Below are 16,278 nucleotides of genomic sequence, written 5' to 3'. Positions count from 1 at the left end.
AAGTTAATTTGCATTAACAATCTTGACAGTTTCTAAAAAGAAAGATTTAATGGAAGAATTATGACTGGCCAAGCTACCAGAGTAAAGAATCTGTCTTTTCCTTATTAAGTGGGGTCCTAGCAGTTAAATGAAGAGTAGTTAAGCTCAGCTTCCACAAGGTACTTACAGTCCCCATTAATACGAAATATTTTCCCTAGTTTTCATATAATTATTCTATTCCAGTGGCACACAGGCTGAAATGAGAATGTCCTATTGCATTTCAAGAGATTGAGCAGGCACATCTGCCAAATCTCCTTGACAACCAGTATGTCCTTTTCAAGATAAGGATATTCTGTGAAATAGAAAACAGCTTAATTCTGGATCCACTTGATTTTATCTCCAGAGCATTCAGCCAGCTTCCCACATCACCAAATGTCTGATTCTTTTTTAAATAATGACTAATTAAATAATGGATTTCAGAAGGAATTTATTAAAGAAAAGAGAATAATTCTAGTATCAAGGTTGCTTTCCAAAAAGAACTTCAAAAGATATGCCAGAACTTGGGCAGAGTTCATTATATGGTACAAAATGACCCCAAATTCCTCAAGTCTTTTATTTGCTCAGTGGCACGAAAAGGTTATTGCAGTAAAACAGATAGACACACAGACAAATAAACACAGTTTGGGTTGTATTTTCAAAAGTCTCTAGGCTCGTAAAGACACAGGATTTTCATGATATTAGAGATAATGAGTGTTAGCCTCCTAATCTGTTTATGACTTTAAAATTCCACTACAGTTACGTTTAGGCTTGTACCCCTGAAAATATGGCTTGTATCCAAAGTCTGAATTCTGAGAATGGACGTGACATGTAAAAAAATTTGATTTCTGTCACTCTAGTCTTTCAGCTTTGTTTGTCATTTGACATTCAAGTAATAATATGATCTTTTTTTTTGTGAAAGCTGAGAGATTTCTTTTTTTCTCAACTTGAAGAACAATAACCTTCTTGCCTGATGACAGAGCAACAAACACAATCCATATTGCAGTATGATCAGTCCATTTTGATAGTTTCCTTAGTTATAGTATAAGAAGAAAAAAATCCCTTGATAGGAGAGAATAATCATGAGTCCCTGGGAATTCTCACAAGCCACAACACTAGGTGCTAATTCGTTCTGAAAAGATAGAGCTTTATTTTCCCAAAAAACTCCCAGTCTCTCCTTTGCAAATTGCTTTTGCTTTAGGGGTTAAGGTGCTTTGTTACTGTAAAATCCAGACTCCAAACCAAAGAAACTATTGGATTTTTACATTTACTTCTTTACAAAACTGAAATTTCAGGACAATATTAGAGCAGATATGTATCTGTTACTGGTTCTTCTTCCTTTTAGACAGGAGTTCCATAGACAGATTCTCCCTTCCATAGTTTTTAATGCTTTCCTGTTTTTTTTTTTGTTGTTTGTTTGTTTTTTTGTTTTTCATTTTTGAATATTAAATATTTTCAATAATTACAGATTTTAAAAAAAAAATTTTTTTTTACTTCTCTTAAGCTAATGAGCCAGAGTTGCCCTTTCCATAGCTTTACTTACTGAAATGTGTGAGTGGCTGCTGAAAATAAGACTAGTGAGATATGTAGGTACTTAAAAAAAAAAGTTTGTGCGCTATTCATATAATGTATCATGTTGGCATGGAATGTAGTGGCTATGTAGGTACAGTATCTTTATTTTAATAAAAGATGTATGATCCTTGCCTCTTCCTTATCCTGAAGAAAACACACATGAAGTGAGTTAAAGAAAATGGGTTAGATTTTATTTCCTGATTTCCACCTTTAAAATAAGAGCTTATAGTATGTATTTTTGAATGGTGTAAAATATGCCTTTTTTTCTTATATTTTGCTGCTAAACTTAGATTTTGAAGAAATCGTCCATGGTCTAACATATACAGAAGTCCCAGATGTTTGTTGCCCTGTTGCATAAAAGCTTAGTAATAGCAACAAAGGCCCTGAACCAAACCTAATGGAGATCAATGGAAATCTTCCTGCTGACGTTTATGAGTTAAACCAGGCCTTAAGGCAAAAGAGGATATGAAACTAAGCTCTTTCTAGAGATAAGAGAGAGCATCACCAGGATGAAAACAGTATTACAACGGTTCTCTTATCTTACTGTTTGTCACTGAATGACAATTCTGTTTGTTTTGAGTTTGTTTTCTTTTTGACTCATTCATATTTAATGCTTGTATCAGTTGCTTATGCTTATACTATTTTCAACAGCTTAACAGATTTTTTCCTACTTTCAACAGGAAGACTAGCAATACCAACATGGACTAGAGTTCCCCTTTCTGTATTGGTATCTATAATCCGTGTATATTGTTAAAAATAACCTTGTTCTTTCTTCAGGCAGGAATTTTCAGCATGAATGCATGCGAAGAGGGGTTTGCCACTGGCGGCCGGGATGGCTGTGTTCGCCTGTGGGACTTAAATTTTAAACCAATTACTGTGATTGATCTCAGGGAAACAGACCAGGGATATAAAGGTAAAAAGAAGTTTGTCACTTGTGATATGTCAATAAGGTAGGAAATTTACCAGTGAAGAATTTACCTTTTGTAGAAGGCATAAAAAACCCAAAAAGGTTGTTTCATGTATGTTACTGTGCGCTATTTGCTAGAAAAGGAATTTGATCGTGCCGACTAGGATGAAGGTCATATAGTCCTTCAAAATTACTGTAAAACCTACTATGAAATAGTATGACTCAAGTCTGTCAGGGTCCCTCTGGATGGCATCCCTTCCCTCCAACATGTCAGCCACATGCTTTAGGGGGAGCATCTCAAGAAAGCTGGGGAGAATTGGGTTTTTTTCTACGTAACTGATGTTCAAGTGATGCTTCTGTCATTTAGAAAGTTTAGGTTCATCTAGCTAGTACTGAAGCCCATGGTTTGATCAGAAATTGTTAATTGATATTGTCTGCTACTTTCATTGAAATTTAAAGACATTAAACACATAGTTTCAGATGCAAATGTCAGTATTATCTTTTTTTGCCAGAGATCTTCTAATACAAGACCTTTAATAAAAAGGGCTCAGATTTTGTGTTAGAATTTTTGTAATATCAAGCTTGAAAAATTACTATTTCAAGGGCACTGTGTGTCATATGATATAGATAAAGGGGTGAATAAGGGAATATATGGATACTTCTCAACTTTTTATGGTTTTTATGTTTTGTCACATACTGTGTTACCTTTGTTTCACCAATTCTCAGGATGTATCTCTCAGAAACCATCTCTTCTGCAGGTCTGTCTGTAAGAAGTGTTTGCTGGAGAGGAGACCATATCCTCGTCGGGACACAAGATAGTGAAATTTTTGAAATTGTGGTGCATGAGCGTAATAAGCCTTTCCTGATAATGCAGGGGCACTGTGAAGGAGAGCTGTGGGCTTTGGCTGTCCATCCTACAAAGCCACTAGCAATGACTGGGAGTGATGATCGATCAGTCAGGTTAAATCTTGTTTGATTTTTCCTTTAACTGCATATAGTTTTATACAAGCAGCTCATTTTGTAGGCAACCTGGTTGCAATGTATACATTTTAAAGGTATTAAAATGAGGCCTCAAAGTGCTTCTGAAGCAGTTAAGCTGTGAATGAAATGAATGTTCTCCGGTAATAAAATACAGTGGAAATGTATATTTCACAAAAATAAAATGTACAAAATTTGACCAAATTTCACTTAGCCTGGCATTAAACATTCCTTTTCAGGAGTTAAGTTAGGCATTCACAGGTTCCAGTGAAAACGAACCAAAGTAATAAAAGCTCACAATTTTTACTCTTACTGTGTTTACTGCAAATTAATCTTTAGCTTGGGGGTTTCATCAGACTTAATGTATGCATAGTAAATAGAATCTATATGCTGAGAACACACAGTAAATTGCTCCCTTTCATAAGTTCATATTTTTTCCTTTTTTTTTTCTTTTTTTTTCTTTTTTTTGTGAAAAACATCTTTTATCTTCTTTATTTTGTTTTCTTTCATTGAAATTAACACTGCTGGCATTTTTGAGCAATAGCTTGAGTAACGTGGTTAAGTAAAACAGTAGTTGAAATAATGCTCTAGAATTCCAGATATATTGTGTAAACAATAGATATTGTAATGTATCTGGTAGTAAAAAATAACTTGCTATCGTATTACCTAGTTATGTGTAAGCATTTATGAATATTGACTTGTTAACAGGAAAGGACATATTAAAGACTGCTCAGTGAATAGGTCTTCAGCGTGTCTTGGCTAAATGATTAACAAAATAGTGGTATTTTCAGAGTGATCTGAAAATATGTATTGTCATACATTGTCATTCTTTTTATATTTGGAAAGTAAAACTAAATTAGTGTGTCCCTGCGTTTTCTCAGTGGATACTTTCTTGCTCTTATAAGTGTAAGGATATTCTTTGCTACGTGCAGAATTCACACTTCCATCTTAGATTTTCTTGTGGAAAATTATTTTTAAACAGGACACTACAACTTCCAGTGTTCTGCAGAAATTGTATGCTTCATTCTATCTGTGACACAGCTACAAACCATTTCTTACATTTGTAATTATTACTTTATTTTAGAATTTGGAGTTTAATAGATCATGCTCTGATTGCCCGGTGCAATATGGAGGAACCCATTCGCTGTGCTGCCGTTAGTACTGACGGAATCCACCTGGCTCTTGGGATGAAGGATGGCTCTTTCACTGTGCTTCGAGTCAGGTATGTGACAAAAATTAAAAATAGATACATTATTAACTCTTGCAAGTCTGTTATCTAATTACTTTTATAAATTGTATATAGATTGACACTGCAGTGACCGTACATGAGGAGATCACTTACATTTCTGTTTTAAATTACTCAGCTTGAGGATGCTCAGGTTTTTTAAATGCTTGTGCTACATGTGTTCATGTTGTTCCATAGCTACACATTTGAAAAAGTATACTGATCTATTAGCAAAGAATGGCAGTGTTGTAGGGAGTGTTTTACTTTAGGTTTTAGCTTTATAAAATATTACTGAATTACTAAGAAATAAGTTTTGATTGCTTCCTGAATCATTTTCATTTGTTGGAATGCTACTGTCAGCACATCACACATACCAAAACAGTGCTTCCTCTTTGCTGGGATCCCACAGTGTTAAAGGGAAAATGAGACTTGCGTTTTATGTCACCGAAGTTTTCTTCCCTGAGTGAATAATGATCTCGTGATATCCCTGATTAATTTTTTTGTGGATCAAGCGTGAACAGTTCCTTTTGTTTGCTCTGTCTCAGCTCAGTGCAGCAGCTTCTTATCTCACTATTCCTTTCTCTTTTTGTGGCCTTGAAGCCCTACCCAGCTCTAAAAATAGCAGTGTTGTGTTTGCACATATGATAGTAAAGTTCACTCCATCATTTCACAGTTTTGTCCTTTTTAAAAACTGGGAACTTGACAGTATGATAAGGCTCTTCTATACTTATGACGTGCTTTCTTTCATACTACAGAGATATGACTGAGGTTGTTCATATCAAAGACAGGAAAGAAGCTATTCATGAACTGAAATATTCACCAGATGGGAATTTCCTAGCTGTTGGTTCCAATGACAGCTCTGTGGATATATATGGTGTTGTTCAGCGATACAAGAAAATTGGGGAATGTATTGGATCTTTAAGTTTCATCACCCATATGGATTGGTCTTCGGACAGTAAATACTTACAGACCAATGATGGCAATGGGAAGAGACTTTTTTATAGGATGCCAAGTAAGATTCTGAGTTGCCTTTATGATATTTGTTAGTTAATACAGAAAGCATATATAGTGGTTTTGTAAAAACAGTCCAATGTAGATGTAGTTCAGAACACTGGTATATATTTTTTTCCTATGTTCGTGCAAGTATTTGCTATATTTGAATAAGTGCACCATTTTATGGCAAAGTTACTTAAACATTTCTATCCTTATATAGTTACTCTTCTTGATAATGCTTCCTTTCATGGTAGAGATGCTGGCTTATAATTTATTTCATTTATCAAAACTAAGTATTTTCTCCCACCTTTTTAGAAAAAGAAAAATACTACATTCGCATTCAATTTTCCAATATCTTGATAGTTTTGTACTTATTGAGCTTGGATATTAAATGGATTGTTATTTGCTCGCACTGTATGTTTTAAAAAATGTGTGGAAAAATCAATATGTTTCATCTTGGAAGAGTCATCTGGTTTTCTAGAACTATGTTTGCAGGAGAACTGTCAAATTTAGCTTAAAAAGCTTTTATGGTGATTAATTTGTAATCGATAGAAACAATTAGAATCCAAATTAATTTGGAAGTATAATGGGATTAGGTAATTGTAGAGAAAGTAAGAATACTTGATATAAAAACGCCATAATGTTAGAAATTACTCACTGAAAACAAAATAAATATTGAAGCTGTGGTACATCTATTTCAATCACGTAGCCTTCAAAAGGAAAAAAAAATGTAAAAATGAAATTTGGCTGGGCAGTCTACTGAAAATGTAAGTTCAAATGTGTCTTTTCTCTTTTATGGCAGGGGACCAATAAAGAAAATTAGTATATTATGTAATATTAAAAGATGCAAAGTTTGTGACAACACCTTTATTGTAAATATTTTCAAGACAGCACTGGCTTGAAAACTTGACTGAACTGTCCCTTACTCTTGGAACAGTTTTCATCAAGACAGTTCCCTCTGCAGAAGACATCTGCACATACTATGTATACCTTAAAGCTTCAAATTTAGGTAGTACTGAGCACAAGATGTCAAGGGCAGTGTTTGTCAAAAGGTTTCATTTGTTTATTTTGTCTGTATACACTTTTTACATAACATAATTCTATATTTTTCCCTCTCATCGTATTTGTAGTAAATATTTATTATCATAACCACTTAATATATTGTCCTTTCATTTATTATACAATATTTATGCTTTGCGTTGTACATTATTCATAGTTCCGTGGAGCTTTTTGTGACTGTCTTTGATGAAGCATCTAATTAATTCTATGCACAAGTCTGATTTTGTGCACTGAACGAGACAGCAGATATGTAAGAAAAGATACTGAGTGAGAATTAGGCTGTAACAAACAAGTACACACAGGAGGAGTTACAATTGGAAGTTATATAAACAGCTTTCTGCCTGGAGTTTCTTGATGTCCTAGAATGTGGAGTGGAAAAGCCATGTTTATGAAAAAAGTTTAGCAAAGTCAGGGGAAGTTAGAGGAATCTCCTAAATATTTAAAAATAATGACCAGAATCTTTTAACACTTGAAATTCTACTATAAAAGAGTGAGGAACTTACAGTTGCCTAAAACAAGATCTGTAGGACTTAGTCATGGATATAACCGGTATTAGTACTCATCTTTTACATGGATTAGGGATTGAAAGAGATTACAAGGTAAACCTTGTCAAAGGGTGCAGTTACTTCATCAGATCTGAAGGATCTTCAAACAGGGCACTTGGGTTTCTTTCCATTTTTGGGAGGGGTGTATAGTAGTTAAACTTTTCCTCAAGTGTGTGTGGAGGGTTGGCATTTTTTTTAAGTCTTCCTTTCTGATTTATTTGTCATGTTGCTTTATCTTTTCTCTAAGGCTGTTCTTTACTCTGTTTGTTCCAGTCCACTTCTCTCTTGCCTTATCCCTTTGCTGAAAACTTACTTCTGGCTATTCCCTGCTACCTCCCTTCCCCTCCCTTCCCATCCCCTCCCCTCCCACTTCTCAGAGTTAAAAAAACCCAGCCCAGTTGCCTTTTCCCCTCCCTTCCCATCCCCTCCCCTCCCACTTCTCAGAGTTAAAAAAAACCCAGCCCAGTTCCCTTCAGTTTCATTACCACTGAAGACTGAAAGGTGAATTGTTGGCAGTGTCCTGCTCAGGTTCAGCCCTGCCTTACAACTGCTGCGTTGGCTTTAATTCTTCTTGTCTTGCTCCTGCTCCTGGATACACAGTATTTATTAAATGGGCCCTTGGTCTGACTCAGTACTTAAGCTCTTACATGAAACTCCGTGAGAATGGAACAATCTTATTTGAAATAAAATAATAACAATCTAAGCACAAAACTGGTGTTTTTTGTAATTTAGAGTAGCCAGATCTAAATCAGTTTTTCAGTTTTTACTTTCAATAATCCAGGTTCCTAGAATAGTTCAGCAACACCATTTTTTCAAACTTTACTTGAGAATGGCTACGTGTATTTTTTGATAAACGCTTAAAAATAACACAGCCTCAAGAAGGTAGCAAGAAATAATAACTCCAAAATACCGAACCCATCATCTTCTTTTAAGTAGTCTTGAGAAGCCTTAATACTGATACTGTTGGTCATAACAGACAATATTAGATTAGGACAATTTTAGAAGTCAGTTTTTAATTCTGTCTCACTTGGATTTGATTTCAGGAAAATTTAAAAATACTTTACAGTGTTTCAAATTGTGTATGTGAATATTGAAAAATAGCTCTTTTTTTTTTTGTTCTTAGGTGGAAAAGAAGTAACAAACAAGGAGGAATTAAAAGGCATTCAGTGGGCAACGTGGACCTGTGTTTCTGGTGTTGAAGTTAATGGAATCTGGCCGAAATATTCAGATATAAATGATATAAATTCTGTGGATGCAAATTTTATTGGGCAAGTTATGGTTACAGCTGACGATTATGGAATAGTAAAGCTCTTTCGATATCCATGCCTAAGAAAAGGTAGTATTTTAGGTTCAATTATAAACTTTTTTTTAAAATTTTGATTTTTTCAAGTAAAAGGTTGTAGAAAACTGGTTTTTGAAAAATTCTGTAAATGGCAAATATTTATTATTTTTAGTTTAAAGGTGTAAAACAATATTAGGCTGGTGTATTTATAACTGTATTAGTATTTTATTTGCCTTTTGAATGGGATAATAAAAAGTTCTACATATATTTTATTTTGTAAAATAGTTTTATTTAGTTTGGTTTTTTAATATAATTTTGTGAGGTGACGTAATATCTACGCATTTATGAGATACTTAAAGTATTTCACCTTGGTCTTCAAATAGTTTTCTTCCTTCTTCTGGATCTGTGATGGAGATTTGGGCTAGGAACTAGAAAAAGTAAATTTACTAAATGATTAAGGGATATAAGTAAGTGAACAGCAAACTGGACCTGTAGTCAGAGTGTGCCACTGTATGCCTTTTGAACTTTAAAAAGTTTTCCAACAGGTTTTTCCTCAACATTTTACTAGCAACAAGGGCAAATCTTGTGAAAATCTTAAAACTGAAGCTTAAATCAAGGTATATAATTTTCAGAATTATTGTTCAGGACTGTGTGAACAGTGGAGAGATGAGTATCTTTTTAGATGAGAAAAGTTTCATTTTTTTTCAGAGTTGTTTGTAGAACTCCATTCTAGACACCATTCAAGTTGATCTGTAACAAATTATCAATAGCAGAGATCTCCGTCTTCAACCGGGTAACATGATGAGTATCAGAGAAAGCCAGTGAAATGCTTCCTAGCTTTTAAAAAGACATCTCTTAACCTAAAATATTTTCCTAGGGACTAGATGAAATCTCTAAACTTTGGAAGGGGAAACAAAAAATTGCACCTTTGTATCCTTGCATTTTGCAGCACTGAGAGTTTAATGCTGGCTACAACTGTATGATCTTCATGATGGGTCTTGATACTTCTTCAAGCAATATGACTTCAATAAATTATTAAATATTAGTTTTTTAATGACTGATACTACCCCTCTTTTTTTTTTCAACTCTTTTTATAAAAGGTGATGTTAAAAAACCATTTCATTTCAGTCTTTCAAGTTTCATTTTTAAAATGATGGGGCTTTTATTGGTAATCAATAAATACATTCTTGAAAACAGTCTTCTGTCTGTTTGAAGGAGACTGAATTTGTTCCCTTTTTATCCTGTTTTGTGCTAGAATTATAAAACTGAAGAAAAGGCACCAGAATCTGTTTAGTGAAGTGCTGTTACGAACTTCTTTTTAGTGAATGATTATGTTGTAATTATGTGGTAGTCACTAAAAATGTTAACTTGATGTAGTTATACTTATTACTACCGCTGGTGCTACTACTGCTAATAAAGGTGTGAGAATGTGGATTACTAGAAGTGCTTAGCACTCAGATTTTACCAAGAATGGGAACTAGTGCTATGAGCACACATATGGGGATGTTTTCACAGAGCTAAATATACATAATTTGTTTCAATAACTGCATCTTTTCAATGTAGAAATAACAATTGGAAAAATATTTATTTATAAAAATAAAATTAATACAGTAAAAAAACCCTGCCTTTAGCACATCTCATGCAGCACTGACATGTGTCTTCCTTTTTTGTATTTAACTTGTTAAATATGCTATATCCTGGAATTCAAATTTAAAAAATTATCTTAAAGACAGATTAAAATCTGGGAATACTGCAAGAAGTTGCTGCTATTAGTTAAAATATCACTAGTAATTAGAATGTCTTAATTAAACTATTACTTTTTATAAGATTTCCTTGATACGTTTTCCAAAGATGCTATTGAAACATTTATTCCAGATATACTGAATGAGATTTTTATTCTTGTCCTAGGAGCAAAGTTTAAAAAATATCTTGGTCATTCTGCTCACGTGACCAATGTCAGATGGTCACATGATCACCAGTGGGTTGTTTCCATTGGGGGAGCTGATCATTCTGTCTTTCAGTGGAAATTCATCCCTGACCGAAAGCTGAAGGATTCTCTTCATATAGCACCTCAAGGTCAGTACCTTACTAAAAAAAGGGGTGCAAGGAGGGGGGGCTAAAAGAGAAGTAAAATTACTTGGTGCAAGTATAGAAATAGATACTCAGAATTGTCAGTCTGTACAAAATATTTGTTCTTTAAATTTTGCAGCTGCATGAGGTGTTGATAGCATTTCCTAATACTTGCCTGTACCCTGTGTGTTCAGTCTAGCAAATTTATGAAAAACTTCACCACTGTGTTCCCTGTGCAAAGGGAAAATCTGAAAGTTTGGATTATAGATAAAAATTTTTGAATTCTGTATGTATCATCCTTTACTAAACTGACAGCATTCAGTCACTGGAAAACATAGATATGTATACTAATTTGATTAAAATTCTGAAGTATTTATATGATAATTTAAGTATTGCAATGTATTTTATTTATTTATTTTTTAAAGCAGACAGGAGGTGTTTAGTTCTTGGAAAAAAAAGTAGATCAAGTTTCTACCAGTGACTAATACAGCAATTATTCTCATGACTGAGTTTGGCAAAATAAAACATTTTATTGAGTGCGTCACTTGGGAATTCTTAGAGAAATCTGGAAAGTCCTTTGGGGAAATAAGGTAGAGTTACAATGAAATAGGCTGTTTCACCCTTTGGTTGCTAAGATCAGATGAAGGTGTTATCAGTATGGACCAAGCTAACAGGTAGATTAATGCTGATTCAGTTCTGGCCTTGTCAGTGCCTGATGCAGAAATAAGCAACAAATCTCTTCCTCCCCTTGATGAAGCTTCCAAAAAACCTTTAACTGGTTTGATGCTTCATTGTATGAATTCTTTTTCAACTAATTTCCCATTACCCAAATTTCTCATTAGCTGCTGCTTCCGAACATAGAAGTTCTATATATAAAGTTCTATTTAGATTCCTTGTTCCTGGATACGTAACCATAGTTCTGGCTGCCAGTATCTACATCTGTTTTGTCACACTAATGCTAATTGCCCTATTGATGGCTTTTCTAGCTCCATAATCTACTACCTTTTTTGGTAGCAATGTTATTTTTCTCTACATCACTGATAAAAATGTTAAGCTTCAAAGATTGGTCTTTATTGCATATTTCTACAAACATTTCTTACTAAGTGATGATTCTCTCTTTACACTTTTGAGATCTTTTAAAATCCATTTGTGTTCTAGACTGATTTTATCTTGTTTTTCAGTAAAAAAAAATGCAACATCCAATCAAAGATTGCAGAAAGATCCAGATATATTATCATCTATTAGTCAGGACATTCATTTCAGCTTCTGTTGGAATGAAATTCTGTGTTACAATATTATTTGGCTTTTCCTAGATGTAAAGCAGAAAAATTAATTGGCTAATGTTTTTTTCCACAGTCAACAAAAATTTTACCACTTCCTTCCCATATATGATTTTTCTTTTCCTAATATATCTGAAGAATTGCAACTTACATCAATGGCTCACCTAACCATAAGTTTCACTTTGGAGCTCTTTATGTCTCTTGTTAGTTTTCTGCAAGTCTCATCTGCTTTGTACTCATTACTTCATTCTCTTCTTTCTTGCTTTCCTCCTAATGTTAATGATGATGAAATAATTGTAGTGAATGAAAACTTACTCATTCTCAAAAACAAACAAACAAAAAAATCATACTTAGGAGTTGGCTTATTTCTACTGTATCAGCAGAATTGATCCTGTCAGCCTGTCAATTATTAGCAGTTTATGTTGTAGTTAATATAAGCATTGATTGTCAAATCAGAAACATGAAGCAGTTACTTTAAACACTTTCTGGTTTGTAATTTAGGTTACTTCAATTTCTGTTTCTGTTTTCCTGCTGGCAGAGAGTCTGGTTGATTCTAATAGTGATGAATCAGACTCAGATCAGTCTGATGTTCCAGAGCTGGACTCTGAAATTGAGCAAGAGACACAAATCACCTATCGCCGACAGGTAAAGATTATAGTTTTAATGGCAGCTGGAATGCTTCCTGGGGTGTAAAATGGTCTTTTATGAAGAAATCTGAAAACTGGGGAGACTGAGAGCTGAGCAGGAACTGACCAAAACCTTTAGAATTGTTACTATCTGATGCATTTAAAAGATTAAAATCCACTAGTGAAAAATAATTATTACATGTGTTCCTAACAGTTTTGGTTATAATTTAAAAACAAGTTGCACTATACAACAACTAGCTACAGTTACCCGAGAGTTTTTTCACTGATGTCTGTGTAACATTTTTGGGAGATGATAACTGCTGCTGAATTCTCGAAAACATGCTTTTCCTGTAGAATCTCTTCATTTAAGTGTGCTCTTTCTTGAAGGTTTACAAAGAAGATCTACCTCAACTTAAAGAACAATGCAAAGAAAAAAGAAAAAGTGCAGCTTCCAAGAGACGAGAGCGAGCTCCAGGGAACAGCATAAGATTACATTTTGTTCATGGGTATGAAAACTAGGATTCTTTAAAGTATACAAGCAGACTGTTTGTGCTTTGTACATTGATATTTATAATTTAATAATCTGATGAATGAGTTTTAGGTCAATTGCTTTGTGATTTACCGTTTTTATTTATTTCTGTAAAGATACATTTACACTAAATAGAAAGCTTTGTTGCCAGGCTAGACTAATTCTGAACAGGAATTCTGAAGTGAATTTGCACTGAAACTTTAGCTGATACTTATTATTTTAATAGAGGTGACTAAACATAATATTTGGCTGCAATCCATATTTTTCAGTATCTGAAAAGTAATGGTTCTCTTTGATGTATTATTTTGGAAGCTATGACAGAGACTTGGTTTAGCTGAAGATGACTGGGGTTCTGTAGTAAGTGGTGTTTCTATCAGTGTTTTATTAAAAAAAAATCTATAAACTGTGCCTAGTCTGAAACAATTCACATATTCCCTTGTTAGTTTAAGAATTAAATTTAGTTCTTAATAGATCATGGAATTGTGTTTAAAATTCAGTTTCATTTTCTTTTTTGGTGCTGATTTGAGTAACAAAATTACTTTGAGATGCACCCTTGAAGTCTTATTATTTCATCTTTAGGATGGTAGTCACCCATAACTCTTCATAAGTGAACCCTTTTCCATCAGGACAAAGATAATGGTGTTTTAAAGCAAACTGGCAGTAGATGTTGCTACATTAGAATAATGATCACAAATATAAATCCCCTTGATACAAAGCAAAACCAAAGCCTTTATTAGATTAAGGCATTGGAAATGAGGTTGCATCATGTTTTGCTTTCAGAAGATACCTCTTTGCAGAAATGCAACTTCATTTTAGAGATAACTAAATGCACAAATAAGTCACTGATGCTGTCTGTTTATAATGACACTTGAACTATTTTAGAAGGACTCCACATGGAATGGTTAATATATTAATTGGCTGAGAATAGTTAATCATTCAATTCAACAATTCTGTCTGTAGAAGGCATGGAATCTGAAGAGTAGCTTTGGAAGTACTGACAACTGGGAAGCTTGGTACAGAGTTGTTTTTTTATTTCTGTTTTTGATGCTCCAGAATTCTCAGTTGAAGATTTTTATATCTCTAGAAAATGCATGAAGGTGGGTAGCTGTATGTAGACTTTAAAATTTGGTCTAAGAATCAAACCAAATGATCCTGAAGAAGATGTAGCACAAACAAGGGCCCTGGATCTTTGGGATTATTGTTATTTCCTTCACAACAGAAGTGAAGCTTGACCAGAATATCCAGGAATGACCAGAAGTAGAATGTCCAGTTGAGTTCTGTCTGGTTACCCAATGAGCATCAAGGAAACTAATGAAGAATCCATGCTGAACAACAGATTTTTCTCAATGTCCAGGCTGTTAACTTTAAAGTGACCCACATCCAAGTGAGTAATAGGCATATTCTCTGATTCAGGAGGTCTGCTTTGCTTCATCTTTCTTTAGCTGCAATGGAAATGTCTTGGATGTTCCTTGGAAGTGTAAAAGTGGTTTTTTGAATAAGGGCAATAGGGAGCTATTTTTCCTTTCTTTGTTTTTGAGCACATTGGTGTGTTTTGAATTTGTCAATTGCCTTGAAAGGTCAACTTTTTCAAGTCTCTTAATAAACTATAATAAAGCTTGTACACCTCTGGTTACTTCCTATTTTGGAAGGGGATAAAAACAATTCTGAATACATGAGCCAGCAGCTGACTAATATGAATGAGAAAGCAACTTCTGTAAACAGGTTAATCTTTTAAGTTTGTCTTTCTCAAAGAAATGGTGCAATCATGATCAGAAACGTGATTAAAGCAGTATACGAGTTTGGCCTCTTTTTTGACTATTCCTGTATTTTTTTTTCTGCCATGTCTTTGGCAGTGGTGGTGGTGGTTCAGAAACAGAAAAGATAGACGTTTTGAAATATTCAGAGGAACCACTTTCTTGGACTAAATGCATGTAATGCTCTCTTTGTGCTGGCAGGGAATAAGGATGTGTATGTAAAACTTATGTACTATATTTTCTCAAAGCTAATGCTGCTGATCTCACAAGAACAAAGTTTTTAATTTTTTTAATATTCAAAGGGTTTAAGCAAAGTCCAGCTTGAGTTGCAAGATATTCATTCATTGAACTGACCTTATCATAAGATTAAAATCAGTTACGCTTTCAAGATTACATGGGATTTCTCATGCTCTTAAGTGAGAGTCTTATGACACCTTGCATGGATTCCTGCCAGGGTTACAAATACCAACAAGAAGCATCTGAAGGGAGTAGGCTGTGAGTGGGTCCTGTTGAGAAAACACTACTGCCATAAAAAAATATTTCTACCTTTGTGCTAAAGACTCTGACCTCAACCATTCTTATGTTTGACATGTGGTTCTTCTGGAGATTTTTGGGGGACGGTTGTGCTACATTCCAAAACTTCCTTTGAAAAGTAACCTGCAAATTTTGAAGCACAGCATCAGACAAACTATGGACATTGATTCTTTTCCCAGTTTGGGAAGTTGGCCCTTAGTTGTCTACAGATGTGTAACTTGCAACTGTGGGAGGGATCTAGCTTCAAGTTAAGGAACTTACAGTTGTGTGCCTGTAAGTAGGTGGTTTTATATGTGTTTCTAAACTTCTGTCACGGTCAGTGGAGATCCAGGCAGTAGTCAGTGGAGCATAAGGAGTGTTTTGTGTCAGGTAAAATGAAATGTTGACTGGTTGGTCAGCTGAGTAGCCCTGCAGGTTTCATTGACTGTATCAGCTAGAACACTGTTGATTAACATATAGGTGTTAATGTATCTAATGCACATGTGAACACCTATGTTTACATGTCTTAATCTCAAGCCAAATCCAGCGTCTGCTCTTCAGGACCTTGGTAATGGCAATTTAATTTTTTTCTTACATAGCACTGAGTTAGCTATCTTTTCTTCTGAAAGTTACTGTCATATTAACTCGGATCAGTCCTGGGCTGTTGGCTGGGTTGCTGTTGCTGAAGACCACTTGAAAATATCTACTACTGCAGAATGCAAGTGTTATGTTTATTGTGCCTTGTTACATATTATCCAGTAACTATGATGCAGAATTTACTTTCGTTATTGCTTAGTTTCTAGTTGCTAGCCAAGATGCCTTGTAATTTACTTCTGTATTTTGTTTTCTGCATGTGAAGACATTTTTTCTCCTCATTATTTTTCTGAGATTAGCAAATCATCCCAATTCTAAATTGTGTTAATAATATGG

General features: G+C 34.4%; 1 protein-coding gene across 2 annotated transcripts in view; it reads left to right on the top strand.

Moving 5' to 3' along the window:
• The window catches only part of EML5 (EMAP like 5), a 110,122-nt gene that overhangs the window by 34,457 nt on the left and 59,387 nt on the right, over positions 1-16,278 (top strand). For both annotated transcript variants that reach the window (XM_051620279.1, XM_051620278.1), the window contains exons 6-13: positions 2,365-2,500; positions 3,253-3,454; positions 4,557-4,694; positions 5,453-5,709; positions 8,418-8,630; positions 10,485-10,652; positions 12,465-12,571; positions 12,940-13,058. In XM_051620279.1, coding sequence (XP_051476239.1) covers positions 2,365-2,500; positions 3,253-3,454; positions 4,557-4,694; positions 5,453-5,709; positions 8,418-8,630; positions 10,485-10,652; positions 12,465-12,571; positions 12,940-13,058 — 1,340 coding nt within the window. The remainder of the gene's footprint in view (positions 1-2,364; positions 2,501-3,252; positions 3,455-4,556; positions 4,695-5,452; positions 5,710-8,417; positions 8,631-10,484; positions 10,653-12,464; positions 12,572-12,939; positions 13,059-16,278) is intronic.

The sequence above is a fragment of the Apus apus genome, chromosome 5, assembly GCF_020740795.1.
Source record: "Apus apus isolate bApuApu2 chromosome 5, bApuApu2.pri.cur, whole genome shotgun sequence".
In the NCBI taxonomy this organism is placed as follows: Eukaryota; Metazoa; Chordata; class Aves; order Apodiformes; family Apodidae; genus Apus; species Apus apus.
The sequence above is the reverse complement of the archived record's forward strand: the minus strand, read 5'-3'. Positions and strand labels throughout refer to the sequence as shown.